This window comes from Phyllosticta citriasiana (genome assembly GCF_038021145.1).
Source record: "Phyllosticta citriasiana strain CBS 120426 chromosome Unknown IWZ02scaffold_6, whole genome shotgun sequence".
NCBI classification, from domain to species: Eukaryota; Fungi; Ascomycota; class Dothideomycetes; order Botryosphaeriales; family Phyllostictaceae; genus Phyllosticta; species Phyllosticta citriasiana.
Window position 1 is genome coordinate 151940 of NW_027117283.1, and position 27014 is coordinate 178953.

The 27014-nt window shown below is 56.6% G+C and overlaps 8 protein-coding genes across 8 annotated transcripts; 3 read left to right on the forward strand and 5 right to left on the reverse strand.

The window, feature by feature from the left end:
- Positions 1-529: 529 nt before the first annotated feature.
- Positions 530-2321, forward strand: IWZ02DRAFT_469266 (uncharacterized protein; the record flags this gene model as incomplete). The annotated part of the gene is made up of 4 exons (XM_066768703.1): positions 530-1216; positions 1270-1860; positions 1957-2015; positions 2201-2321. The coding sequence occupies 4 exons, from the start codon at positions 530-532 to the stop codon at positions 2319-2321; spliced, it is 1458 nt and encodes a 485-aa protein (XP_066622803.1).
- Positions 2322-5440: 3119 nt separating this feature from the next.
- On the reverse strand, positions 5441-7239 carry IWZ02DRAFT_247619 (uncharacterized protein). Its single transcript, XM_066763136.1, has one exon. The coding sequence runs from the start codon at positions 7074-7076 to the stop codon at positions 5820-5822; it is 1257 nt and encodes a 418-aa protein (XP_066622804.1). The 5' UTR covers positions 7077-7239; the 3' UTR covers positions 5441-5819.
- Positions 7240-8870: 1631 nt separating this feature from the next.
- IWZ02DRAFT_377181 (Alpha/Beta hydrolase protein) lies at positions 8871-11380 on the reverse strand (the record flags this gene model as incomplete). The annotated part of the gene is made up of 7 exons (XM_066764936.1): positions 8871-9356; positions 9445-9448; positions 9649-9896; positions 9950-10308; positions 10439-10614; positions 10732-11013; positions 11205-11380. The coding sequence occupies 7 exons, from the start codon at positions 11378-11380 to the stop codon at positions 8871-8873; spliced, it is 1731 nt and encodes a 576-aa protein (XP_066622805.1).
- A 1251-nt stretch (positions 11381-12631) lies between these two features.
- On the reverse strand, positions 12632-15788 carry IWZ02DRAFT_247910 (fungal-specific transcription factor domain-containing protein). The gene is made up of 2 exons (XM_066763139.1): positions 12943-15788; positions 12632-12885 (listed from the first exon to the last, which is right to left on the reverse strand). Exons 1-2 carry the CDS (start codon positions 15650-15652, stop codon positions 12827-12829), a joined length of 2769 nt encoding a protein of 922 aa, XP_066622806.1. The 5' UTR covers positions 15653-15788; the 3' UTR covers positions 12632-12826.
- Positions 15789-16328: 540 nt separating this feature from the next.
- On the reverse strand, positions 16329-17792 carry IWZ02DRAFT_247820 (uncharacterized protein). Its single transcript, XM_066763138.1, has 5 exons — positions 17218-17792; positions 17110-17167; positions 17023-17060; positions 16773-16966; positions 16329-16723 (listed from the first exon to the last, which is right to left on the reverse strand). Exons 1-5 carry the CDS (start codon positions 17291-17293, stop codon positions 16355-16357), a joined length of 735 nt encoding a protein of 244 aa, XP_066622807.1. The 5' UTR covers positions 17294-17792; the 3' UTR covers positions 16329-16354.
- Positions 17728-18601, reverse strand: IWZ02DRAFT_469268 (putative snoRNP protein GAR1; the record flags this gene model as incomplete). Its single annotated transcript, XM_066768704.1, has 6 exons — positions 17728-17930; positions 17982-18010; positions 18067-18212; positions 18262-18362; positions 18412-18459; positions 18511-18601. 6 exons carry the CDS (start codon positions 18599-18601, stop codon positions 17728-17730), a joined length of 618 nt encoding a protein of 205 aa, XP_066622808.1.
- A 211-nt stretch (positions 18602-18812) lies between these two features.
- On the forward strand, positions 18813-21159 carry IWZ02DRAFT_377052 (threonyl-tRNA synthetase-like protein; the record flags this gene model as incomplete). The annotated part of the gene is made up of 2 exons (XM_066764924.1): positions 18813-20228; positions 20281-21159. 2 exons carry the CDS (start codon positions 18813-18815, stop codon positions 21157-21159), a joined length of 2295 nt encoding a protein of 764 aa, XP_066622809.1.
- Positions 21160-21717: 558 nt separating this feature from the next.
- On the forward strand, positions 21718-25935 carry IWZ02DRAFT_248066 (RNA-directed RNA polymerase). The gene is made up of 3 exons (XM_066763140.1): positions 21718-23760; positions 23811-25221; positions 25281-25935. The coding sequence occupies exons 1-3, from the start codon at positions 21861-21863 to the stop codon at positions 25663-25665; spliced, it is 3696 nt and encodes a 1231-aa protein (XP_066622810.1). The 5' UTR covers positions 21718-21860; the 3' UTR covers positions 25666-25935.
- Positions 25936-27014: the final 1079 nt, after the last annotated feature.

Below are 27014 nucleotides of genomic sequence, written 5' to 3' on the forward strand. Positions count from 1 at the left end.
CGCGGCGAGCAACAATTGGCTAAGTAGCAAGACCCCTTCCCGGCGGTGCGGGTCATGTTGTCGAGGATTGTGGGGCAGGGCCATGGGTTCCTTGCGTCGGAAGGGAAGCAATCCGACGTCGGTGGCATGCATGCATGCATGGCGTCGAGCAGACACCGATGCCACGAGACCCCTCATCGTTCCCTTTTGCAACTGACGGGCGCTGCCGAACACGAACGACTGTGAGGGGCGAAGCTGGCTCTGACGGGTGTAGAAGTAGGACCGCTGCGCTTATTGGTCTTCTCTGGCTAACTGGCTTCTTCTGGGTTTAGGTTTCGTTCTGCCTGCATGTTGGCCTGTGGATAAGAGCTGTGACTTTGTAGATATCTGATTCTGGACTTGGGATCGTTGACTTCTGGGTGTTGAAAGCAAGTTTGCAACTGTATCGACCATCTGGCTCTTTTCTTGAGGACCTATACTTCGCCCACACATCACTGCTATCTTTCGACCTGGACACACTTCGCCGATAAGACTGCCATACGCAAACGCAATGCCCATCAAAGACATCACAATCGTCGGCGCCGGGCCGTCAGGGCTGCTTCTCGCGCTGCTGCTCCTCCGCAACCCCAACAACCCCTCAACACCACCGCCGCGCATCACGATCATCGAAGCGCTCGACCTGCGAGGCGACACGCGGCCGCGAGCTGCATACTACGGACCAAGTGCGGTGCCAGAGATGATGCGCGCCGGGCTAATGGATGAGATCAAGCGGCGCGGGTACGTGCCGCGGTGGATGACTTGGAAGAAGCTGTGGAGTGCGGAGCGGGCAGCGGCCTTCAAGGGCACGGATCGCAAGGCCGAGGGCGGCGCCGAGCTTTACGGCATGCTGGATCTGGATTGCGGATGGGACCGGCAGGCGTGCTTGCCGCTTGACGCACTGAGCCGACTGATTCGCGAGGAGGTCGAGGCCGAGGTGGCGAGAGGCCGCGGCGAGTGCGAGATTCGCTGGCGCGAGAAGGTGGTTGCGATTGGAGAGGAGGGCGAGAGGGCGTGGGTGGATGCTGAGGCGGCGGACGAGGAAGATACTCAGGGGCAAGGGGGCGACAAGACGCGGAAGCGGTACTATTCGGACTACGTTGTTGGCTGCGACGGCGCGAGCAGCACCGTCCGGCGTCTGATGTTTGGCGAAAACAACTTTCCGGGCATGACATGGGACAAGCAAATCATAGCCACCAACGTGCGTTCCCCCGTCTCCACTTCATCACTCACTGACTGACTGATACCTCCCAGGTCCACTACGACTTCTCGCGCTGGGGCTACCACGACATCCAATTCTTCATCCACCCCGAGCACTGGCACATGGTAGCGCGCCTCAGCGCCGGCGAATACTGGCGCGTATCATACGGCGAGCGCAGCGGGCTATCCCACGACGAGCTGCTCGAGCGCCTGCCCGCCAAATTCGCCGCCATGTTCCCGGGACATCCCTCCCCCTCCGAGTACAAAGTGACCGGCTTCAGCCCGTACAAGGTGCACCAGCGGCTGGCGCCAGCGATGCGGCGCGGACGGTTTCTGCTCGCCGCCGACGCCGGTCACGTGTGCAACCCGTTTGGCGGGCTGGGGCTGACGGGCGGCATCGTCGACGTGGGTGGTCTCTACGACTGCCTCGCGGGTATCCATGAGGGCCTAGCCGATGACGCCATTTTGGATAAGTATAGTGATGTTCGGCGCCAGAAGTACATCGAGGTGACGGATCCGGTCAGCCGCGAGAATATCAGGAGGCTGTTTGATCAGGACCCGGAGCAGGCGGGCGAGAAGGACGAGTTTATCAAGTTGATTCGGCGCGCGGCGACGGATGAGAAGACCAGGGAGGAGTTGAATGATGTGAGTACCCCTGATAGTGATTTCCCTTCTTTTCGTCGTTTACTGCGTTGGTTGGTCGATTGAAAATGGTTGACTGACTGACCTGCCACGACGCAGTTCATGCGCGCCATCAAGTACGATTTCACGCAGCACTACAACAAGCGCAGCAGCAGCAGGTCTGGCGCGAGTGCAGAGAAGCTCTAAGCATTCACTGCACAGACATCCATAGAGACGACACATGATAATCGAGCAGCGTCGATATCGATGTCATTCATCTCGCGACTCGTAGACGCAAGTCGAACCTCACCGTCTCTCCCACTCCAAGAAGTCAGCGTCCTCATTTACATGGCAAGCAAGCAAGCAAGCACGATATCATCCCGCTCACCAATCCAACTCGACAGATGTCGGATGAGGTGGCATCATTTCCCACTTCTCCTTTCTCTCCAACTTCCGCCTACGCTTCACAACAGCAGCAGCAGTAGTAGCAACTGCGCACACATCCCATCCATTCCTCTCCACAACCAATCCCTATCAAGTGTTCAGCAAGGAAACATGATGACGTCGAAGCAATGACGTCCCGTCTTCTGCGTGAGGTCGTTGCCATCGCCGTTAGTCAGCGGCCGGTCGCACACGGTGTGGCCCCCTGAACACGCCACACCACGCCACCCCCTACTCTTTCTGTTCTTTTCCTTTCCTTGCCTTTTCTTCTCCCCCCATCCGCTCCGATACCGTTCGACCCGACCAGTCCCATCCCGTCCCGCAGTTACCACACCACCTCTCTGCGCGACCAAAACGTCCCGACATCTCCCGATCTGCATGGGAGAGGCTGGAGGGCACCTTGTGCGGTAACGGCGGTGGATTCGTAGAAGGGCAAGGGTGTTTATCTGAGGCGTGGGTATGTATCTTGCATGAGGTGAGGCGTGGTGGTGTGGAGTGTGAAGAAAATGTGTGCATGCACGTATGCATGTATGTATGTATTTATGTATACACTCCTATGTACCTAGGCAGAAACGACTGATTTGTCTCTTTGCTGTTCTTTGATGATGGCGAATGGCTCTGCCCTGCTCTGCTCTGCTCTGGCCTGAAGAAGCATTCAAGGACGGAGACAACAGCAGTGGCCACGCAAAGGGGATAGGTAGTGCTGAAGAGAGTGTTTTGGGGGAGCTCGAGAAGGAGAGGGAGAGTAAGTGTGTGTGGTCTTGACATGCTTCTTTTCTTCTTCTTCTTCTTCGGCTTAAGACGACAACGACGACGCTGGTGGGTTTTTCGTCTGTTCCATGTTCTGTTCCGCTCTTGATTTGCCTATACTCCTATGATGTAAAGCAACGCCATTCTCATCCTGACGGGCAGACACTGGAATCGTTGCCTCTTGTCTATGTGTCTGTCAGTCTTCATTCGAAACAACGCAGCACCAATCATCGTCTTCTTTGTTCAAACCCAACCCCAACACACGCACCAACCATCCAACCCACCAAAAAAAAGGAAGGAAGAAAGAAAGAAAAAGTACCATGTATTTTTTCCCCCTTTGTGCTCAAGCACATGTACACAACCTGACCCTGACCCTGGCCGTGTCTTTCCCCCCTCAGCCCATCTGATTGGCCCGCCCGCCTGCCGACCTGCCCGACCGGATGACAATCACGCGACGACTGCGCCACACCTCACCCGTTCCAGCCCTACCTACGTGTATGCATGCATGCATGCATGCAGTTTCTTTTCTTGCGGCGCTGCAGAAATCAGGAGTCTGCATTTACCGTATGGAGGAGATCGGAACGACCGAAAGAGAGGCTATGCTATGTCGGTCGGGCGCTGGAGGAGTTTGTCGGCCGGTTTGGTCTGGGTCTGCTGAGACGAAAATAGCGTTCGATGCTTGATGCGTGCGTGCGTTATCGGTCGGTGTTGCGTTGCCTTGTCTTGTTGTCTCGTTGTCTCGTCTGCGTGTGTGTGTGGAGAGATGCGGGCATGAGCACGGGTGAGATGATATGGCGAAAAAGAAGGAGAAGAAAAGGAAAAAGGAGATACGGATATATGTTTTAGGTGGGTATATATAACTACACGCGTACTGCGGTACCTGGCTCTTTTCTCTTCCATTCTACAGTACAACAGTGCAATACACGCACATAAGTCATACAATCAACAACGACACCACCACCACCACCACCACCACCACGCAAACCTACCTTTGCGTACCTACTTACCCGATCTCCGACCACAAAACTCACAACAACACAACACAACCACCAACATGACCTCAACACCCTCAACAATCTTCATGTGCAGCGAAACAGGCCACTGCCGCGCACAACGCCACGACATGGACATCGAAACGCTAACAGCGCGTTTGATGCAACCACAACCGCAACCACAACCCCAGCCGCAGCATCTCTCTGTGGTATGTTATATCCGCTCTAATCGCTTCTTAGCCACCCCAGCTCACCTCTCATGCCCTTTCTCTCGCCTTGCCTTCACAGTAGTCCAGTCCAACGCAGCAGTACTGACAAGCGCCGCAACAGCACCTGCACAACAATACATCCACATCGACGACGTCAAGCGCCGTCACGTCGGGCACGAGCACGCCATCTGTGTCGGCGTCTGCAACTCTGTGGATGAATCCGCGCGTGTGTACGAGGTGCGGGAATGGCGAGGCGGCGTGTCATTAGACGCACGCATACACGCATACATCTTGACTCGACTGCCTTGTTCATGCTTCAGAAGTACTTGCCTATCTGGCTCCAAGAGAAACAGAGAACGTGGAAAGAGGACGCAGGGGCGAGTTGATTTGGTTTCGCTTTTTGGACTGGGTGTTTGGATACACATACACGGCGGCGTCAGCGTGGAGTGATGGGAAGAGGGAAAGAAGGTCGGCTGATTGATCGCTTGGTCGGTCTGTCAGTCTATGGGTCGCGGCGTTGGTACGATATGGATTTTCGGGTTCTGCTTTTGGTTTTTGGGTTTGGGAGCGGTCGGATACCGCAGGGAGCATAGATGGATAGGATGGAATGGACACCTCACTGCTCTTGAAGGACAGAAAACAGAAAAATTCATTCTCATCTCTTGCAGTCTCCTTGCGTTCCGTCTTCTCTTCTTATTTCAGCCCTTTTGCTGGACTGATCGCTTTCTTGCTTTCGTCTTTCTTCCGGCATTCTTTCTCGTCTCTTGTGTAACGACCATGGTTGAGGTCACGACGCCGATTTACGCAGCGTTTTCGACATTGGCCGGCGGATGAGAAGCAAAGGAAACGAGAGTTGAAGACACCCAGGAAAAAAAGAGTTACAGCCAGCTCCATCGCCCACGCACAGGCACTGTAGTAAGCGCGCGTCCAGCCGGAGACTTTTGACAACCTTAAGCGCCACTCGCTGCAGCAGTACTCCTAGTCTCGGCAGGCACGTCGCTCGCCCGAGGCAGGGAAAGGAAGAAAGGCAAAGATGATCGAAACACGGACGGCAAGTTTTGGGTACCTGGGCGCTGTTCATGTGAGAGTGTGTTTAGCTGCTTACCTGGCATGCCGTGGAAAGTTCCAGCCGGGGCTGGCACTGCTGCAGTGGCGGGATCGAACTGCAAGAGACGCCGCCGCCGCCATGACTGGCCATCACTGCCGAAACTGAGCGGCATGGCTTGCTCGGCATGGCGCGTGGGTCTTTTTGCTACCGGCTAGGCAGCTCGCGCCGATCTAAAAATACCGCGCTTGTTGTTTTGCTGTGGTTTGCCAAGCTTGGCGGAGCTGGTTGCGGATGGAAAAAGTGAACAATTGGTGCCGAAGATGACTTGCAAGGTCGAAGGGTGCAGAAGATTGTGGAAGGAAGTGGGTCAGTGGCGAGGGATGTGCAGCAACGTGGAGAGGAAATGGCAACGCAGGGAAAGGCGGAGGATGTGTGGATGGTGGAACGGGGTCCAGAAATGCAACGTCGGCCAGGCTCCTGGGAAAAGCTCGTGCAGCAATGGAAGCTTCTCTCAGCGCACATGTCCACCACAGCAGCCCCGTCTTACAGCGCACGCCAGCCAGCGGCAGAGGCAGAATTTCTTCGGAGCGGGCGGGGCCCCGCACTTTTGCGATTGTGGGATTTGCAGACTCCACGATGTGAGATGCCGACGTTGCACGGCAGCTGCCAGGGCCAGATCCGAGCGTTTTGGTGCTGGAGAGATCGAGGCCGAATCGGGAACTCCACGATGGACAAGCTAGCGCGGGCTGGGGGCACACCTGGGCCACGAGGCCCACCCATTGCCGCAGCCTGCGCCCACACAGGCCACGCCGCCGGCCGCCGTCTCGGATGCGGGGGAGCAACACAGAAGCAGGTGGCTGTCCGAGTTGAAGTTTGGCCCTGGTTGACAATGGCATTGGGACCATGCATCAGCTTACGGACGCAGCGACGCGTGGCCGCGCGCGGCAAGCTTGGACGAGCGTCGAGATGCCGAGAGTGCGAGAGTCGGGGACCGAACGAGGCCGAGTTGTCAAGGCGCGAGGTCGTCTGATCAATGGTGGCGACTAAAAATGGCACAGGCAGCGCACGACGGAGCGAAGGTGCAGGAACAGTAGAGTGCAGGCAGTCTGGACGAGGTGGCGAGACTCCAGCTCCTGACAACGCTGGCACGCGGGGCTGAGAGGCGTCAGGCAGGGCGTCTCGAGCTCGGGATGCGGTGAGGATGGGCCAGACAAGGTGGCGGCGAGGTGGGTTGTTGCAGGAGAAGTGGAGAGAAGGTTGAGAGTTGTTGGAGGTGAAGATGTTGGTTGAGGTCCTTGGCGAGAGCCGCCGTGTGCGACGTCGGGCGGACTTTCCTGTGCCAACGACATCACAACTCCACCACGACGAGCTCGACGCTCGACAGCATCCGCAAACAAAATGGCCGAGGGCGAGGCGAGAGGGATGGCTGCGGTGGCGTGCGTGGATCCAGCGCCAGGAACGGAAAAAAAAATCCTTCTGGAAAAGGGCCTGACGATCAACCATGGGTGACCAAGCAGCAGACAGCGGCAGTGGCTTCAGACGGGCGTCGTTCGGGGTGGTCGGACACGTCGCCACCAGGTCCACGTCCACGTCCACGTCCAGGTCCAGGTCCACGTCTAGGGACGATGACCGTGGGAGCAAGACCATCAGATCTGCAAAGGGTCTCTCCACAGAAAATCTCTGCGCCTCTATTCCAGGCCAGCGCCCCCTAGCCCCAAGTCTGACATGATGCTCTAGCGACCTCTGCTCAAACACTCCTATATAACCCACCGAAGCTCTCTGCATGGCTTCCCTCGACATCCACTCCACGCTCACTCTTCTCCGTCAAAGCAATCAATCGCCTCCAGACTCGACAGAGACATTCATTCGCTTCCATCAGCACCAACAACCACAACCACAACTACCACAATGAGCGCCAACGCCTCCTTCAACTCGGCCGCCTACGAGGCTGAAAAGGCCGCCATCACCTCCTACGAGGAGAACTGGGTACGCCATCCTCATGACTGACTCCCTCCTCATCCACCTCCGCTAACACGATGCAACAGGACTCCTGGGACGGCCCCGTCTGGGACTGGCGCAGCACCAACGTGCCGGCCACCGCTGCCGCTGCCGCTGCCGCTGCCGCTGCCGCTGCTGCTCCCGCCAACAAGGCGCTCGACTCGGTCAAGCAGCAGCGCCCGGGACTGTCGCGCAACCCGTCGTCCTGCTCGAGCATCGCCTCGGTCAAGAGCCAGGACTCGGAGTGGCACGCCAACGCCACGCCGGCCTGCTCGCGCTGCGGCCATGGCTCTGCCACCATGCACGTCTGAGCGTTTTCCCCTCGTCGACTCAAAGTAGAACCTGCTGCTGCCGCCATGTGTCCTCTATGAATGAGGAGCAGCGGTAGTGGTGGTCTGCTATCGACAGTGACGACGATGACGACGACGACGACGCTATCGCGGCATCTGGGGCATCTTTGACTTTTCCCCCCAGATGTCGCGGCCTGATGATGCCGACCCCGTGCGTGGCATCAGATGACGTGACGGGCTGGCTGGTTGGCGAAAAGGAGGACAGCAGGAGTTGCAAAAACATCAAAAACCTCACCACCTACCCACTTGTGTTATTGTCTTTCCCTGACGATTCCGCACTCGCATCCGCATCATTCGGCATTCATTTCTCCGCGAGCATTTGCATTGCATTGCATTGCGTTCTCCGTCCGCATCCACGCTCCTCCTATCTATTCATCTGTCTTTCTAGACCATAGAGTCAGAGGAAGAAGAACAAGAGGCGTCAAAACAAAAAGAAGAAAAAGGGGGGTTCGAGCCATCTTTTTAACTTGACATACATATCTTGCATATCTGTACCTCTGCATTTATCTCCGTTACTTATACCACTCTCAATCCAACCAATCAACCTCAACCATGCATCATCCCCCCTCCCAAAAAAAAAAAAAAAAAAAAAAGGCCAACTCCAGCAAAGCTCAATGTGTGTTCGGTCTGCCCCGGCTACGCTACGCTGCCTACATGTCTGTCTCCGAGAGGAGAAGAAACAGCAAAATCATCAGATTGTCTAATAACGTGTGAAACCATAAACACAACGACGGGAAAAAAAAAAAAAAAAAAAAAAAAAAAAAAAAAACAGACCAACTCACCTCTTATCGCAAAGCCACTCATCCACAAGAGTGTTTGAACAAACAATACAGCCTCAAGTTCCCTCGCCCTTCCCACCATGTATATCCACCCATGCACACAAAGTCGCAGCAGCATGCACTTCACAAACGGCACCTTCTTTAGCTGTAATGTTAGAGATTTCAACTCACCTAAGGCTAATGGGGAGCTGGGTTTCGTTGCCAGAGAAGGGTGGAAGGGTGGCAGTGGTGACTAGTGATTGGCGTGTTGATGGGTAGTGGAGGATAGCAGTGAAGAGAGATGCATGGAAGAATATAATATACTCGACTATTAATTCCACCAACTTGCTTGCTTTGTCATAGACTACCTATCTCAATTCTCCCTCCTCCCTTCTCTTTTCACAATCTCACCCCCAGCCCATCCACTTCCCCCCCCCCCCCCCCCCCCCCCCAAAAAAAAAAAAAAAAAAAAAAAAACCCCTCTCCCTCTACACCCCCGCAAACCACCGCTCCCAAGCCCTCGCCACAACCCCCACACCCACCCCCTCCTCCCTGACACACCTAACGAGTCTATCCTCCGTGACCTCCTGCGACCCCTCCCACACATTTCCCACCGTCTCGCCATACACCAGCACCTGCGCGCCGCTTGCGGGTCTGACCTGCTGCCACTCTTTACTCAAACCCACTCCCAAGCCCTTACCACCACCTCCCCTTCCACCCCAAAGCGACGCTGCAGTATCGTGCGCGCTCCCCTGCTCAAAGTAGTACGGGTGCCACCGCAAGCCGCGCCCCTGAACGAAACCCAACACGTCGGCTGCCAGCGCGTGCGCGGCGGGGAGCGAGTGCGTTGGGATGAGCCCCGCGGCCGCGTAGTTGAGGAAGAGGTAAGAGACGTCAAGGATGTGAGTCGCGCGGCGGTGCCATTTGCCTGGCCAGGGGTTGGGCGTTGCGAAGATGAGGACGTGGGCGTGGCGCTTGGGAGGTTGTTGTGAGGGGGCGGCGGTGGATTCTTGTTGTGAAGAGGAGGGTTCGGGTTGAGATTGTGCTGACGGGTCTGTCGACTCTGCTGCCCGCGGCGGACCAGGGTGAATTGGCAGCGTGGTTGTTGTTCCTGCCGTCTGCATGTGCTCAGCATCCGGCCGGTGGCCCTCAAGATTCGGGTTCGCCGTCACAGCGCGAGCTTCATCTTGAGCCGCGCTGGAGGGCTGCTGGCGCGTTTGCTGATCAGCGTCATCGCCCCCAGGGTCCGCAGTGCCGAGGGGCAACGGGTCTCGCTCCGTCGTCCACGCCGCGGCGTAGGCGCGGGCGGGCGCGCGCGCGGAGATGTCGGAGCCCAGCTCAGTGATGGCCGACAGCGCGGCCGGGTCCGGAGTCGCGGGCGTGATTCCGTACGTGTCGAGCAGGCGCTTCGCCAGAGTGGGGTACTTGGAGAGGGAATTTGTGAGGGAGGTGATGAAAGCGGTGGCGAGGGCGCTCTGAGCCATGCGCGGGTGCGAGTAGGCAAAGATGGAGCACTGGATAGCCAGTCAGCAAGTAGTTTGAAAGGTACTCGATGGTGTTGACGTACGTCGAGGGAGCAGCATCCGAGCAGCAACTCCCTGCACCACTGGGCTCCGGGCATGCGCTCGACCTGCTCCTTCAAATGGTCAAAGTCGTGAGCCTCCCTGACTGTCTCCCCGTCAACCACCGGGCCGGGCATGACCGACGGCGGCACCTTGGTGAGCAGCTCGACGGGCGGCAGCTTGCGCAGCCGGTCCAGACGCTCCGCCGGCGAGAGATCAGCGAGGCCAAAGGCAGCCATGACGGCGCGGTAGCTGGCCTCGGCAGTTTCAGGGGAAGCTGGCCTCAGCAGCAGCGGACTGCCGCCGAGCGGGATGGCGCGCTTGAAAAGAGGCTCGGGCGAATTGAGTTGGTATATGGTTGAGACTGGCCGTCCATGTCAGTTGATGTCATCTCCGTGGCCGATCACTTCCAATCTCGGAAGTAGAGTTGAGAGTATAATGCGACGTAGGACAAGACTTGCGCATGGCCCACGATGTTCCAAGACATGACTTACTGGCTCCGGCGCTCTGTCCAATGAGCGTCACATTGTCCGCGTCTCCTCCAAACCCGCCAATGTGCTTTTTGACCCATTTCAATGCGATCGTCTGGTCGCGGATGCCATTGTTGGGCAAATAGCCGTGCTCCCTGAGCTCGGACGACGTGAGAAAGCCGGGGAGACCGACGCGATAGCTAGGACTGCGTTACTTTTGCTCCAAACAGCATGTTTCATCTCTCGCAAGCTTTGCTTGCTGCAAGTGCTGTCGATCCAACTGTCGATCCATCAGTGTTTCAACAAAGACTACTCACTTTATGTTTACTCCGATGAAAGGCATCCCCTTTTCAACACCAAACTTGACGAGCTGTGCAAAATCATATTGCGGGAACCAATTGGCACCCTGTCGAAAGCCTCCGCCGTGGATAAAGACGAGAACGGGCAACTTCTTCTCTTTCAGACTGGGAACCGTGACATTTAAGCTGAGCCCGTCAATGTCGGACTGGACCTTGGGCGCATCTGCAGGCTTGGGTAGCGATTCCTGGATGTATTCAAACTCAGTGTCGAGACCGTCTGGGGGCGAAATGACTGGGAGGCTGCGAGAGGCGCAATCAGATTAGCCAGTCACGATGGCGATATATGAAAGATGGAAAGGAATGCGGTGCAGCAACAGGTCGATGTAGAATGCTCTTCGACCCCGGGAGCATTCTAAGTGAAGACCACAGGCCCAAGTAGCAAATTTCCATCTCAACTCGGCACGTGGCCTTCAGCACACAACAAGACTCACCCATATTTTGTGGCATCCACGCCGTGCGCCTCTTCAATCAGCTCAGCCGGGGCGAATCGGTCCCGCAAGGTCGCGTACTTGATGCCCAAAAACTGAACGAGGCCTGGCGAGGTGTCGTCCCGGGCCTTGCCCCGCACCTCACCGAGAGCCGGGTGCGAGATGGAAGGGATGCTCATGGTCGGTCCGGTTGGAACGTCGACAGCAAAACGAGTTGCAGAGACGTTGGACGAAGCTCGGACGACGAGAGGGTGTGGTTGAGCTGGATTACTGGGAAGCTCGGGGTGGGTGTGAGAGGCACGCAGAAAGTGGGGCAGACGGGGGCCACCGGCAGTTGGTCGTTCTGGTGGTACCTTAGACTACGTCTTCGTGACGAGTCGACCAGGGCGCAGCTGTGCCTAGAAACAGAAAGAGGTGGTAGCTCAGAGCCAACAGCGAAAGATGGAGACTAGAGCCAAGAGAGGGGGATGAGGGATAGAGAAAGAGGAAGAAGGAACATGGAAAGGTTGATTATTATGCGGTGCTAGTGCAATCAATTCAATTCGAGCAGCCAGCCAGCCCAGCCCAGCCCAGCCCAGCCCAACCCGGCGGCCGGCCTCCCTTGAGCAGTTGAAAGGTACCTTGCCTAGGTAAGTAGCAAAAACGACCGCGAGTTTTTGAAAAATGAGTCCATGGACGCCACAGCGCCTCGCAGCTGTCAGCCACCACCACAGCGGCCACGCCAATGGCTCCAACCGGCCAAAAATCCCGTGCTCGCAGTATCATCAATGTTGTTAATGCGGCGGGAATGTGGACGATTGGAGGGCATCCGAAGCCTTGGTCGCAATGGGCCGGGAGCCGGGGTCGACGAGGGCATGGGATGGATTGGGATGGCGACGTTCAGAATGGAGGCACGTCGGAGCAGTCAATCACCGTGCCCCGGACCCGAGTTCTGCTGTTCCACGCGTCGCTTGTCGAGGCGTCAGGGTGGATGGATGGATGAATGGATGGATGAACGGATGGATGGATGGATGGATCGACAACTGTCGGTCGTGAGGTTTGCACGCGTACCCGAAGTCCGAGGTCATGGCTGCGGGGCAGCTGGTCGTTGCCGGAATGCCAGTGTCGGATGCACCCGGTTCCCGGCAACGATATCAGGAAATGCAGTCAACTTCTCGATACTTCCACCACAGAGCACGAGAGCTCGAAAGCGTCATGTTAGCCCACGTCGGATGCTTCCCGCATCGGATGAATAAGGGTAGATAGATAACTTCAGCATACTTCCGTCTGCGCCATTGGCAGCAGCACCGCCACGGATCCCTCCGACCCAGCAGTCGTCCAACTCTATCGGATTGCGAAACCATTGCCGTCCTCCTGCCTCGAGAATTGAATCCACTCAATCAACCTAGCAACGCCCACGTCTCCCTTCTGAAAAGTGCATGTACACGCATGCGTATACTGTTGATTCACTGCCAAACCCTCCAAGCATTTACATCTATCCGCTATAGTGTATGCCTGTCGAGATGCAACTTTGTGTATGACAGCTCGTGTCAGGGACCCGTCACTTCACCTATCGCTTCGGCTTTCCGAGGAACCGGAACCGCGCTTCATCAAACAAGCCTCGATGAGTAACTCGCCGGCGCGCGTTAGCTTCGTTCGTAAACATCGGCCAGCTTGGTCAGTACATTCCCCATGCGCGGCGTCACTGAGGCAATCAATGTTAGCAACAACAGACAGTTGCAATGGGATTGGACAGACTCACCACCCCATACCCAAGTGTCGCCCAGAAACAGCGCTCCCGACCTCGCCAAGTCCGCGGCCAGATTGCGCTGCCCTTGATGCTCACTCTCCATCTCGCGCAGCAGATCCCTGCACTTCCCCAGAAGCTGCCTCTCCTGCAGCTGCGACTGTTCTAGGCTCCACTCCGATTCACTGTCCCCGCCATCACGGCTTGCGCCTTCGCCTTCACCTTCCGCGCTCGCAAAACTTTCCAGGCTTGAACGTGTTTGCTTCGTCTCTGCCGAATGCACCCACTTGGTCAGGAACATGGCGCAGTCCCAAAACGCTATCGCTTGCTCCACGCTCCAGTTGAAGGCTGCCGTCTTCCTGACGAGCAAGTGGCCGACTCGAACGGGCACCAGAAATCCTTCGTATGCCTTGGTTGCTGCTTCTATGCCTCCGTCCTGTGACGAAGCAATGTATTCATCAAGTGCCGACGACACCTTGTCCGCGTCATCCGACACCAACACGGTAAGTCGGGTCAGCGAGAGTTTGTAGTCGTTGGACAGAAGGCGCAAGTGTGCCAGACGAAGACACGCCTCACTGTTGAAGACTAGCGATGCTTCGGCATCCTTGTTGAGTGTGTCGCGGTGGTCTTCTCCTCGTACGTGTTGGCGAGCTGGAGACGCTAAGGAGTGAGCACACTTTTCGAGAATGCGCGACGACTTGGTTTGGATGGCGGAGCGGATGACCTGATATTCAATCGTCTTACCAAACGCCTGCGAGACTTGTTGCTGAGTCCACACGTGTACATTGGCGGCGTGCACCATGACGAGCTTTGCGAAGCCAGGAATTGGCTCGAGGACCTCAGGCTCATCCAGCCCCTCGGCATTGGGACCGGCATCCATCATGGCGTCTCGAATGGATCGCTGTGTGCTAGGGTTTACCGATGTCAAGTCTCTCCAGGACTGCTCCGTGGGCGCCGCCCAGACCTCCTCTCCTGCCGGGATTCCAATCTCGAGGTCTTCATTGACGCCGATGGACGGGTTGCATCCAAACATGATGGAGATGATTGTGCTCAGCAAGAAAATGCTGCACAAAAGACGCTTTTCTGCCTCGCGTTTGATCCAGACTTCCCATTGAAGATCACCGTCACCCGGAGCATTCATGAGAGACAGCCGGCGCAGACGGTACTCGTTGCCAAGGAAGCCCATGCGTTCAATCGTGGCCATTGTGGGTGCTGAGCGACCACTGTAGATTCCATACATTGAGAGGAGCAACAGCCCTTGCACGGCCCAGAGCGGTGCGGGCTCGAGGGTCCCACGAGAACGACTTTCCGCAATGACGGCTTCGATTTGCGTCGATGCCAGATCGCAGAGAGCCTCGGCTCGCCGCCTCTCCAATCTGTAGAGTGCACCAATGCAGCAAATGGCCAGCACAAGAGGACTCGGGGTTGCCTCGAGCTTGAGAGATGCAAAATGAATCAGCGGAAGGTGGCGGTGGAAGCAGCTAATGTAGCACTCGACAAACTTTTGCAGCTCGTTCTGATCGGGAAAGCCATCCGAACTCGAGAACGTCTCTCTTGCGCGAGTGAGAAAGTCTTCGTGGAGGCACCGAAATATTTGGTCCGTAACTTTGATCTCGGGCAACTTGGTAGCCTGGTCCTTCGACCCGAAAGGGAGCGACTGTGTTTGAGAAGGCATGCCCCTTAGGAAGAAGTCGGAGCCCAACGAGCCATATAATGTCTGAATTGGAGCAGGCAGGTCAAGAGATTGAGCGAAGAAGGGATCCATCTGGCCTGAAAAGTCGAGGCTTTCCGGCGTCAAGTCGGCGGCCATGGCCGCGTGCGTTTGTCGGGATGGAGCACAAGGCTCGGACCAAAAGTCGCGAAAGATGTCAATGGAGCTAAAGTCCGATTCCATGTGCTGTCCGCTTGTGTTGGGTTGGGGCTCGTTCACCTTGCGTCGCTTGATCGATGGTGCCTCTAGCCTCTTGTCGTCCGGCATTTCAAAGTTGAGAAAAGACGCATCTGAAGCGGCCCGCTCGAGGTGAAGTCCAATGTCGACCGCGCCGTTGGATTCAAACAATTGCGGATCAATTGGAAAGTCGACGTCGCAGAAAGGGACGTCCTTTGCCTCGGCGCGAACATCCGCCGGTTGCGGTCCAAGGCCATAGGCTTGATCCGGACAACTCTGGGGACTTGGGTAGAGCACATCGGCAGGATTTCCGGGGGCATTCGATTGCCTTGAATCTTGGATCGGCTGAGGCAGTTGAAGGTCTCCAAAAGAGGCAGCGGAGAAGTCGGTATCTCTCACGGTGGAGCGTCGCTCAGTCTGCGGAGGGGTTTGCTCAGGAAACGCAATGGGTTCAGTGAAGAAAAAGTCGCCATTGCGGTCTCCAGCCAGGGTCGCGCGTCGCCGAGGTTCCGGGGTCGTCTTTTCGGGCAGCGCGGAAACAACTCCAACGCCGTCTGAGGCTCTTCTGGGGCTTGGTGATGCATCATCGCCCTTGTTGTTTTTGTTGGGATGCAACGTTCGGACGTGCCTGGTGACGAGATCCTTGCGCGCGTACCTCTTGTGGCAGTACTGACACTCGAATGGCTTCTCGCGCGTGTGGATTCTTTCGTGCCGCGAGCAGTGCTCGCTCCGCTTAAAGTCGCGGTGACAGGTACGACATCGGTACGCCCGTCTCCCGTCGTTGGAGGCGGGCGGCGAGTCGCCGGCTTTGTGGTCGTCGGCAGTGGGTCCAGACATGACACTCACTCCCTTACCGCGACAGAGGGCGTTGGAGGCGAGGGCTGAGGAAAGGGATCAGAACTGGCGCAACGACATCGTTTACAACTAGGCCGTCGGCGCAGGCGGCCGGTTATTCTGAATCGCAGAGAGCGAGGCTAGCGGCCACGGATGAAGCCAAAGGCGGGGGAACCAGCTTCACCCATGCCAGCCATGCCTGGCATCCAGCGCCAGCCAGGTTCTCCACAGTGCAGCGGGCCCTGCACTGTCCGGAGAAGGCGCAAGCGGCAACCATGACATCGATCGGCAAAACGGGATCTGGGGAAGTGCCGTCCGCACATGACCCTTCCGCGTTTCTTTGCGAGCCCTGTGACTCGCTGGCAGCCATGCACAGCGACAAAAAGTGCCTTGTCCGTCTCCACTGCCAACTCTCGGCATTCCCCGGCCCTGCCTGCGCTGCAATTTGCGGAAAGCTTGCGTCGCCTTCCCCAGATCCGAACACCTGGAACGATGCTTGCGTATCCGGAGCCAGCCTCCCGTTCATTCTCTGTCACCACAGCTTGTCCTTGTTAGAGTCGAAATGTTCTATCCATTGGTAGTCGTAATCGCCAGTCTATCGTTGCAGCAACGCTCATCATCTCGTCACGCCGACGGAACCTGCATCCCGCGGGCCTTTTTCCCAATGCTGATTGATATCCGTACTCCGTGTCTAGCCCTAGTTTCTCAAGGCTTGGGGACCTTCAACGTTTTGCTGACCATCAGACAGCCGTGCAGCACAAACATGATGACAATGGGATGAAACTCCAGAGCGGTTCCCGTGAATGCCGTTCCCAAAGGAATGTTGTCCAAAATCCAACCCTTGGATACCCAGTATGCCATGACGCTGTCGAGTGCGAGCGACGTGGGGATGGGAGTGCCTTCAAAGAACTTGGACTTGCCCGTGGCGTCTTTGGGAAGGGCTTGGACCGTGACGTTGAAGCGGGCGAGACGCGACAGGCCGCAGAGAACAAAGAAGGAGAGGAGCAGGTGGTCCACCGGCGTGCGGATGCCAATCGCGAGGGCGCAGACGGCCGGTGCGACGCCAAAAGAAATCTGAATCAACATTTAGCAGCCTCCTCAGCCATTGATCCAAGACACGTACCAGGTCCGCAAGCGAGTCCAGTTCCTGGCCCATCAACGACGCCTTCTTCCTCCACCTTGCAACCTTGCCGTCCATAAAGTCGAAAAAGAGCCCAAAAGGCATAAAGGCAAGCGCAGCCCACAGATTACCGAGTTCGCTGGGGTCTCCGAGACAGTAGCGCATCGAGGAGAAGATGGACATGACGCCGCAGAAGCCTGTCAGTCACAGTCAGCGCGATTCGGTCCTCAATCACTACAAACATGGAGCGTACCATTGAGCTCCGTGATCAAGTCTGCGAGGTGAAGCGCCCTGTGCCTGTCAGTCGAGAACGGCGAGAGGTCGACCGATTGTGGCGTACTTGATGAGAGAAAAGTGACCGGCGTCTGCTGCAAGGAGCCTCATCTGCTTGTCCTGGGCTATTACGAGGTCAAAATTGTCGAAACGAGGTTCGCGGGTGCTTGCATACCTGGATTCTCCGGGGCAGACGAAGAGTGGGCAGCATCCTTGTCGGCGCCACTCGAGGCACCGCTGCGTCGCGACATGAGGGCGGGCGAAGGTGGAAAAATGTGTCGGCGTGGAGGAGCGGGTTGATGGTGAGGAGAGAAGGAGTGGTCGAAGGAGAGAGAGTCGAGGAGTTGGCGCTGAGAAGCGGCTGTGCTGCTGCAGGCGTGGGTTGTTTTCAAGATTTCGGGCGGCCCCAAGCGGCTGTCGTCACAGGTACCTGGACCTGGACCCAGCTGCGCCAAGCACGTCACGATGTGGATCACGCTTCGCTTTATCCTGTGTGCCTGCAACCAGGAGAAACAACTCGTCGTCCACGATTTCCACTCTACAGTATTCGATGCCGTGTTTTGTCAATGACCAAAGAACCCCTGCCAGACCTTCGTCGCCTGGATATTTTGAACGTTGAAATGACCTTCCCCAAACCGCGAACGCCGTTCCATGAGCCATAAAGCACAAGCCGAGCCGCAAATGTTTAGAAACGGCCTCGGCCTCTGCCTCCTCCTCTGGGAGCGCCGCGGCCGCCGCCAAATCCGCCTCTCGGTCCACCCCTGGGTGCGCCAAACCCACCACGACCACCCCTTGCACCGCCACGGGCACCGCCACGAGCACCGCCTCTTCCACCACGCATGGGTCCGCCGCGCGAGGCACCGCCGGCACGCTTGGGCTTCGGTGCGCCTGGAGCTGTGTCAGTAGTGTTCTAGCTGTCGCTGAATAAACATTTCTTACCCGCAGGAGGCTTGGGCTTGGGGAGGAACCTAGTAACAGGCGCTGTTAGTACAGCCTACTTTCTTGGAGCTTGATCGAAGCTCACCTCTCCAATGGCAGCAGCTTGTCTCCGCCAATGAAAAACTTGTCACCAGGCTTGAACGACGTAGCGACGATGCCTTCTTGCGGCTTGATGGTGAAGTAAACCTGGTTGACAGGGCCGAGAATCTCATCGACTTTTCCGATCGAGGTCTGACACGGTCAATTCCTATCCCTCGCCATGTTGCCATGTTTTGCTTGCCTTGTTCTCCAGGAAAATGGGGGCGTTGAAGTAGGGGATCTTGGTGTTGATCGACTCGCAGACAATTTCGCCTTCGCACGCGTGCATGAACTTGCCCATTTCTGCCAGAGTCAGTGTCGGACCATGTGTGGTCCTTTGTCCAATACTCACCAAAGACTTCATCAGGCGGGCCCTGGGGCGCTCCAAAACCACCGCGAGCTGTTCCAATCAATTAGTCGTGGACGATCCAGACAGAATGCGCACACGCACCTCCGCCGCGACCACCGCGGAAACCGCCTCCACCACGAGCGCCAAACGAACCACCGCCACGGCCGCCGCGACCGCCTCCTCGGAATGACATGATTGCTGCGGGTATCGAAAGTTGTGCAAGTCGCGAGACAGGTCTTTGGTGGAGCTCGACCAACCGCGGAACTGACAATTTTGCGTCGGAGGTCGGCGACGAAACCCCGGGGCCCGTGCGCCGGCGCCATTGGCTGAGTCACTCTAACGCGGCCACCTCGCCAAGTTGGAAATCCATTTTACAGCAAGCCATTGCACCGCAAGTCGCCAACATGGACGCTGTCAAAGATGTCGTGGAGGGCGTCAAGAACGTGGCAGTCTCTGAAAACAAAAAGCCTGACCAGCCCCAGAAAAAGCAGCAGCCCAAGAAGGACAAGAAGAAGGGTGCAGAAGATGCCGATGGTCGTCCGCTGGAAATGACCCCTCCCCCGGCCTACTTTGACCACAGAATCAAAATCTTCGAGGAGCTCAAGTCAAAGTACGACGAGGAGCTTGCCAAAAAGCCCCGTGAGCCCATCAATGTCACCCTGCCCGACGGCAAGGTCCATGTTGGCGAATCCTGGACCACTTCCCCTGCCGACATTGCCCGCGGAATCAGCAAGTCTCTGTTTGAGCGCACCGTCATTGCCCGCGCCGATGGCGAGCTCTGGGACCTGGAGCGGCCGCTGGAGAAGAGCTGCAACCTGGAACTTTTGGACTTTGAGCACCCCGAGGGAAAGAAGGTTTTTTGGCATTCTAGCGCCCACATTCTCGGAGAGGCCGCCGAAAGACGATTTGGCTGCGATCTCTGCATTGGTCCCCCCGTCGAGGACGGCTTTTACTATGAAATGGCCCTTCCGGGTGGCGAGCCGGTCCAACACACCGACTACAAGCCCCTCGAAAAGGTTGCCGAAAAGGCCATCAAAGACAAGCAGAGATTCGAGCGTCTTACTTTGACCAAGGAAGACCTGCTCGAAATGTTCAAGACCAACAAGTACAAGCAGCACATCATCAAGGACAAGATTCCCGACGGAACCAGCACCACCGTCTACCGCTGCGGTCCGCTTATCGATCTCTGCCGTGGTCCTCACGTCCCCCACACTGGTCGGATCAAGTTCTTCAAGGTTATGAAGAATTCTGCCTCTTACTTCCTCGGTGACGCCAAGAACGACTCTCTGCAGCGCATCTACGGTGTTTCGTTCCCAGAGAAGAAGATGATGGAGGAGCACCTCAAGTACCTCGAAGAGGCTGCCAAACGCGATCACCGCAAGATCGGAAAGGAGCAGGAACTCTTCTTCTTCCACGAGTGGTCTCCTGGATCCGCCTTCTTCTTGCCCCACGGAATGATCATCTACAACACCCTGCAGCAATTCCTTCGCGAGGAGTACTGGAAGCGCGGTTACTCCGAAGTCCAATCCCCCAACATGTACAACGCGGATCTCTGGAAGCGTTCTGGACACTGGCAGCATTACAAGGATGACATGTTCACCTTTGAGGTCGAGAAGGATCAGTGGGCGCTGAAGCCCATGAACTGCCCCGGCCACTGCTTGCTCTTTGCGCACAGGGAGCGCAGCTACAGGGAGCTGCCCATGAGAATTGCCGACTTTGGTGTCCTGCACCGCAACGAGGCCTCTGGTGCTCTGACTGGGCTTACGCGTGTGCGCCGATTCCAGCAGGACGATACCCACATTTTCTGTACTGAAGATCAGGTATGTTTGGGATTGAACCGAATATTGTGGGTCAGCCGCTTATGAGTCACAGATTGGCCAAGAAATTACTGGTCTCTTTGACTTCCTCCAGACCGTTTACGGCAAGTTTGGCTTCACTTTCAAGATGAAGCTCTCCACTCGTCCCGAAGGTTTCCTGGGTGACGTTGAGACCTGGAATGAGGCCGAGGAGAAGCTGAAGCAGTCATTGGATCAATTCACGGCTGCAGGCGGTGCCCAATGGGAGCTCAACCCGGGTGACGGCGCCTTTTATGGCCCGAAGATTGACATTACCATTTCCGATGCCCTCAAGCGCGAGCACCAGTGCGCCACGATCCAGCTCGACTTCCAGCTCCCGCAGCAATTCAACCTCGAGTACATGAGTGCCGAAAAGGCCGACAAGCCCAAAGACCAAAAGGCTGAGGCCGTTCCACCCAAGCCCGAGGCGCCGGCGGAAGGCAAGAAGTCAGTCATGGAGGCGGCTAGGAAGCCTCTGACGGCCGGCTGCGCTCGTCCAGTCATGATTCACCGCGCCATTTACGGCAGCTTTGAGCGTTTCATTGCCATTCTCACCGAGCACTTCGCGGGTAAGTGGCCATTCTGGCTCAGCCCGCGCCAGATTTTGATCGTCCCCGTCATGCCCGCGGTAAACGACTACGTGCACGAGCTCCAGAGCATCTTCCGGTCCAAGGGCATGAACGTCGACGTCGACGTCAGCGGCAACACGATGCAAAAGAAGATTCGCACGGGACAGCTGCAGCAGTACAACTTCATCTTCGTTGTGGGTGCCGAGGAGAAGACGCAGCGCAAGGTCAACATCAGGAATCGCGATGACCAAGCTACGCAGCAGAGAGGCGAGCTGGTGGACTTGGACGTGGCGATTGAGAAGCTGGTGGCATTGAAGGAGGGCAGGGGGATTGTCAATGCCCTCTAGACTTGGTGTAGACAGGGGCACAGCGCAGGGGTATAAAGGTGGTTCCCTAGATTCTGGTTGGTCGAAAAAGATGCGAGGAGAGGAGCAGTGAGTCAACGGAGTCAAGGGCATGTAGCATGATGAATTCAAACATTGCAACGACGAGTGGTATAATCTGATGCGCGTTGGGTTGGTTGGGATCGTGAAGGTGCGGCCATGACTTAAGTGCCGGCCGGGATCAAGGCTCAAGGCCAGAGATGCGACCAAGTTGGAAACCAACCGCAGCACCCGAGGCTGCGGCTGTCCATGTTAGAGTTTGGGGCTGCATCGTGTCTCGTGAATTGGGCTGCCCTCCTCATGTCTTTGGCGTTGTACCAGCGCTCGATCGAATGAAGTAGGTCGCGGGGTGGACCCTGGCCGGCGCTTCGATTGGTGACTTTTAGCGCGGTGCTCCTCCAGCACAAACCGCACCGCGAACTTTATCCCGCTCCGCTTCTTGTCTGCACTCCACCCACCCAGAGACCCATTTGACTCTCACGTGCACGCTTTGACGACAACACCCAGCCAGCCTGCATCCGACCGGCGCGGGACCGCTAGAGGTTGCCGGTCACACTCGCCAGCGCCGACTTTTGTTTGGCCTCGCCATGACAGGGCCTCTAAATACGCTTTGAGAATACACAAGCTGGCTTGACCTACGTCCCTCTCTTTCAACACCCGACGCCATGGACATTTCCGTCCGTGGCATACCTCCGCAGACCAGCGAGTCTGAATTGACCAAGTTCTTCGAGCCAATCCTGCAGGAGTTTGGAATCATTGCCTTCAACTGCCACTCAGTCAAAAGACATCCGCTGGCCATCATCACCGTTGTGGATCCCGAAAAGGGCAGGCGATTTCTTCAGCGGTATGGGGGCCAAAATCATGCTGCCGGTCCGGCAAATCCAAATCCATTTCCCGGCCTGCTTTACGCAAACAAACTCCTCAAATGTTCCCCCGGTCACCATAAACCCGATGAATACCTGGTCAAGTGTCTCCGAAGAGAGGAAGCTGGGCTCCTGCAAAAGGCGAGCGCAAAGGCCAGAAAACCCCCCACCGAGGTCGCACCCAACCAGGCCCAGGCCGTAGTCCCTCATTCCAAACAACAGCGTGCTTTTGGCTTCTCTGGCCTCTGGTGCGGCGTGTGGGATTTCAATGGCTCCCAGGCTGCTTTTGCTCCCCACTTCCAGGACAACAGGCGCGGTGTCGTCTTGTTTGGCAGAAAGCTGGTCTCAATGATTTTACGAGCCGACGACTGGGTCTCTTCTACTTGCCGAATCGACATGCCATACTGGAGCGTTGACACAATTGTCGCCGGCACCCGTCTCCAGCCAACGGTCACGTTCACTTTGCGCTGGGCTCCAAAGATCTATCGCTTGGGGGAGGGCTTGACCGGATTGATGGCAGGCCTCGGCTTCACTGCACCAGGCAATCGACCAAAGTATCAACGATACAACCGCACCCGCGTGCGAGCCATTGACGACTCCCACGCTGACGTGGTGGGCAGTTGTTGGGTCTATCAAATCACGTTGGAAAAGCGCACGGATTTGCAGCTCCTCTTCCATCTTGTCCAACGGAACCCGGGCATGCCCACCATTACCTCCATTCCGTCCGGTTACACAAAGGCCGTGTCAACTTTCCAAGAAGACTTCGAAGAGCTGAAGAATATGCTGAATCCCGGCAATCAGTACGGCAGCCTCAAGTTCACCATTAAATTCCAGGTTGAACGCCTCGCCAGAAACGCATACTTGCCGCCGGCCAAGGTGATTTATCTACTCCCAACAATCATGCGACTTTCGAAAGAAACGGGCCACATCGCCACGGTTTGGGCGATCCGCTTGTTGTCTCGACAAATCCAATTCCCTGGCCCGCATCTAGACCCTCATGACTTTTCAGTCGAGACGCTTACGAGGAATCTTGTTCAAAACGCAATTGATTTCCGAATTGAAGGTTCCATCCACGACATCAACTCGCGCCACAGCCACATGGCTCTGGTCCACAGAGTGTTCATTACGCCCGTGGGAACCTATCTGGAAGGCCCGGAACCCGAAGTCTCGAATCGTGTCTTGCGCAAGTATCCTGATCATACCGATCACTTTCTCCGAGTGCAATTCACAGATGAAGACGGGGATCTGATGCGTCCCGAGCCCAAGACGGATCTTTCGGAGATATACCACGATCGCTTCAAGGACGTTTTAAACAAATACATCAACATTGGCGGCCACTCATTCCAATTCCTCGGATTTTCTCACTCCTCGCTGCGTTCGCAAACCTGCTGGTTCATGGCTCCATTCGTAGATGATTCTGGTCTGGTGGCTGCTCAACAGGTCATTACAGGCCTTGGCGACTTTTCAAAGATCCAGTCCCCAGCCAAGTGTGCCGCTCGAATTGGTCAGGCGTTTTCGGAAACGAGGAATACCATCACCATCTCTCCAACCAGCGTCAGAAAAATGGCCGAGGTTGAGCATCATGGGCACACTTTTAGCGATGGTGTTGGTACGATATCCGCAAGGCTTCTGAAGAAAGTGTGGAAGTCGTATGAGCAGCGCAACGTCATTAGACCTACCTGTCTCCAGATTCGGTTTGCTGGTGAGTATTCCCTCTTTCATAGGACTTCGATTCGGACTGACAAGGCACAGGTGCCAAGGGTATGTTGTCTCTCGACACTCGCCTCCCAGGCGAACAGCTCCGCCTTCGCCCTTCCATGATCAAATTCACTCTCGGCGAAGCACCCAAGGATACGGTGGAGCTTGAAATCTGCAACGGAAATTTCAAGTCGATGCCAATGTATCTCAATCGGCAGTTCATCAAGATTCTGGAAGATTTGGGAGTAGGAGCAAAGGTGTTTCTGGAACTGCAGCAAAAGGCCGTCGAGGAGCTTCGAATGATAACAAAATCGGCCGTCAACGCTGCCACCTTTCTCGAGAACGGCATGAGTGGAGAGAAGACGCATATCCCATTCCTTATCCAGGCGCTGGATGAGATTGGGCTGTACTTCAACGAAGACAGCTTTCTCCACCACATTGTTGAGGTCGCTGCACTCTCGCATCTCCGAGACTTGAAACACCGCGGACGCATCCCGGTTGAGAAGGGAGTCACGCTCTACGGAATCATGGACGAGACGGGCATCCTAGAAGAAGGCGAAATCTACTGCACAGTCATGCGTCAAGGTGACAACGGCAAGCTGAAGCGTACTGTGTATACGGGCGAAGAGGTCATCGTTACGCGGTCTCCAGCGATGCATCCAGGGGACATTCAAAAAGCGCGGCCGGTGGATGTGCCCCCAGATTCTCCACTAAACTACCTCAACAACGTTGTTGTCTTCAGCCAAAAAGGACAGCGAGACTTGCCTTCACAGCTGAGCGGCGGCGACCTCGACGGCGACCTCTACAACATCATCTTCGACCGCAGACTGATTCCCGCCATCACGTCGCAAGCAGCCGAGTATGCCAAAAAGGACCCTATCAACATCGGCCGGCAGATCGAGAGGAGCGACATTGCCAATTTCTTCGTTCAATTCATGGAGACGGATCAACTGGGCCGCATCGCCATGATCCACATGCAACTGGCGGACCGGCGACCCAACGGCACGCACGACCCCGACTGCCTCAAGCTCGCCGAGATGGCATCGACGGCGGTCGACTTCTCCAAGACGGGGCACCCGGTCGACATGAGCGAGTGCCCGCGGTACGACATGATACGGCCGGACTTCATGGCGCCGGGGCCGCGCGTCTTCATCGAGAAGAAGGGCATCGTGTTCCAGAATGACGACGACGACGACGTGATCGGCGAGGACGATGACGAGGATCCCATAGAGGCATTGGATCCGGACTACAAGAGCTATCGCTACTACGAGAGTGAGCACGTGCTCGGGCAGCTGTATCGCGCGATTGACGAGAAGAAGGTGTTTCAGGAGCTTCAGAGCGTGGGACGCAGGAGTCTGCGCGATAGCAGTGCGCTGATGGAGAAGGTATGGGCGCACGTCAGGACCGAGGCGCAATTGGTGCAGTGGACGCATTACAAGGATCTGGCGCGCGAGATTCGCGAGACGTGAGTCCATCATAACCCACCACCCCCCTTTCTCCCCCAGCTAATCTATCTACCCAAAGCTACGAAACCAACCTCCTCGACGTAATGTCCGAATTCAGCCCACACCCGCAATTCCCGCTGTCGGAACTCGAAGTCTTCGGCGGCAACATCATCGGCAAGGGCAACAGCAATGCGGCGGGGAGTCGGCGCATGCGCGACGTGGCGTGCGCCATGCGCGAGCGCTTCGAGCACGACGTCGCCTTCACCGTCGACCGCATCACGCACGGCAACGACGGCGACCGCAACGAGGCCCTCGCTCGCGGCATCGCCTGTCTGTGGTTGGGCATGGAGGAGCGCGGACCGGGACCTAGTAAGAGGGTTGGTGAGCTCAGGAGCTGGAGATACATTGCGGCGGCTGTTTGTTTGAGGGAGTTGAATGCTTGGAGGGCGGGCTTAAGGGCTTGATGGGTTGTGGTAGGTTGGAGGGAAGGGTATAAGCAAGCAGCGTAATAGTGGCGCCGTGGTCCCTTTTCTTTGCCATTTCCCATTTCTTTTCTTCTTGTCTGGTTGGTTGGTTCGCGGCGTGTAGGCGGCGACGGTGGTGGTCGGTCCTCACAACTCAAACAGATCGCTCATATCTGCCCTTTTCATTTCCTCTTTTCCTTTTACTCCTAGCGATGCCCATTTCCAGTTTTCCTTTTTTTCTTCTCGTTTTTTTCATTTTGTTGGTTTTCTCTTTTCTCCTCAAACGTCATGATTCACACACATCCAAATTGCGGGCACAGCACACAACTCATCTCATCTCATCTGATTTCCTACACGACGTTGATGCAGGTAGGGAAACACCTCAGGTCCTGTAATGATAGCAATGACAGCGCAGGGACAGAAATCCAGAGACACAACACACGCACAGGCAAAACTTATCAGGTCTGTTCAACCAATCGAAACCCTAACACTCGCCAAGTCGTGCACCTCAAGACTGGTACGTCAAACCTATACCACACATCCGTCACGCCCATCACGCCCATCCCATGCCCATCATCACCATCACCGCCATCACCTCACCACGGCACCTCAACATACGCCCTCAACCGCTCGAGCGCCATCATTGCACCAATAGCGCCCGGCCCTGCCTTGAGCAGCACCGCCTCGCGGCCCCACAGTCGCTCACCTTGTTCGCCGCCGAGCAAAGTGCTGATGACGTCGTCGTCGCCGCCTAGTAGGTCTGGCAGGCTGAATACGGGGACTAGGTAGCTGCGTGCGCGGTTTTTATCTGCTGCTGGAGATGATGGTTGTGCCGCCTCTGCTGCTTCTGGCACCTCTGACACCTTCGGTGCCTCCAATGCCTGCGGCGTCCACCTCACAACAGCCGGCCTCGTCCTCCCAATCCTGACGTGTGGTATCAGGCGCGGAGACACGACGTTAGCGTACGCCCACTTGCTGTACGGACCAGGTTTGAAATTGGGATGAAAGTGATTGAGGATGTAGTTCTTGTGATTGACTAAGCGGTTGACGAGGTTATCGCAGCGGTTGATTTGATCGGCGACTTGATCGAAGGGCTGCGCCGAGAGCGGCGTCAGCGAGCGCAAGAAGAGCAGCGCGGCCGGCGGATCGTGCAGGGAGAGTTGCTCGGTGAGACTGCGTCGGGTCGCCGCCTCTTCCCTCTCTTTCTCCATCGCCAGCAGCGTGCCCTCGCTCCCATCGTACGGCACGTATGGCTTGTGCGGGTCCTCCCACAGCCGCGATATCACGCCGCCGCCACGCGGCTTGCTGAAGGCGTACTGCAGCTGCCTAACCAAGAGGTTGCGCATCAG

Bases quoted from the DNA above. Each gene is read 5' to 3' on its own strand.
- IWZ02DRAFT_248066 (XM_066763140.1), top strand. From the start codon at position 21,861: ATGGACATTTCCGTCCGTGGCATACCTCCGCAGACCAGCGAGTCTGAA. The intron at 23,761-23,810 runs GTGAGTATTCCC...GACAAGGCACAG, and splicing joins TCTCCAGATTCGGTTTGCTG to GTGCCAAGGGTATGTTGTCT. The intron at 25,222-25,280 runs GTGAGTCCATCA...ATCTACCCAAAG, and splicing joins GCGCGCGAGATTCGCGAGAC to CTACGAAACCAACCTCCTCG.
- IWZ02DRAFT_247910 (XM_066763139.1), bottom strand. From the start codon at position 15,652: ATGTCTGGACCCACTGCCGACGACCACAAAGCCGGCGACTCGCCGCCC. The intron at 12,886-12,942 runs GTGAGTCTGTCC...TGATTGCCTCAG, and splicing joins CGACACTTGGGTATGGGGTG to TGACGCCGCGCATGGGGAAT.
- IWZ02DRAFT_247619 (XM_066763136.1), bottom strand. From the start codon at position 7,076: ATGTCGAGGGAAGCCATGCAGAGAGCTTCGGTGGGTTATATAGGAGTG.
- IWZ02DRAFT_247820 (XM_066763138.1), bottom strand. From the start codon at position 17,293: ATGTCGCGACGCAGCGGTGCCTCGAGTGGCGCCGACAAGGATGCTGCC. The intron at 17,168-17,217 runs GTATGCAAGCAC...ACCTCGTAATAG, and splicing joins GTCTGCCCCGGAGAATCCAG to CCCAGGACAAGCAGATGAGG. The intron at 16,967-17,022 runs GTACGCTCCATG...TGTGACTGACAG, and splicing joins CTTGATCACGGAGCTCAATG to GCTTCTGCGGCGTCATGTCC.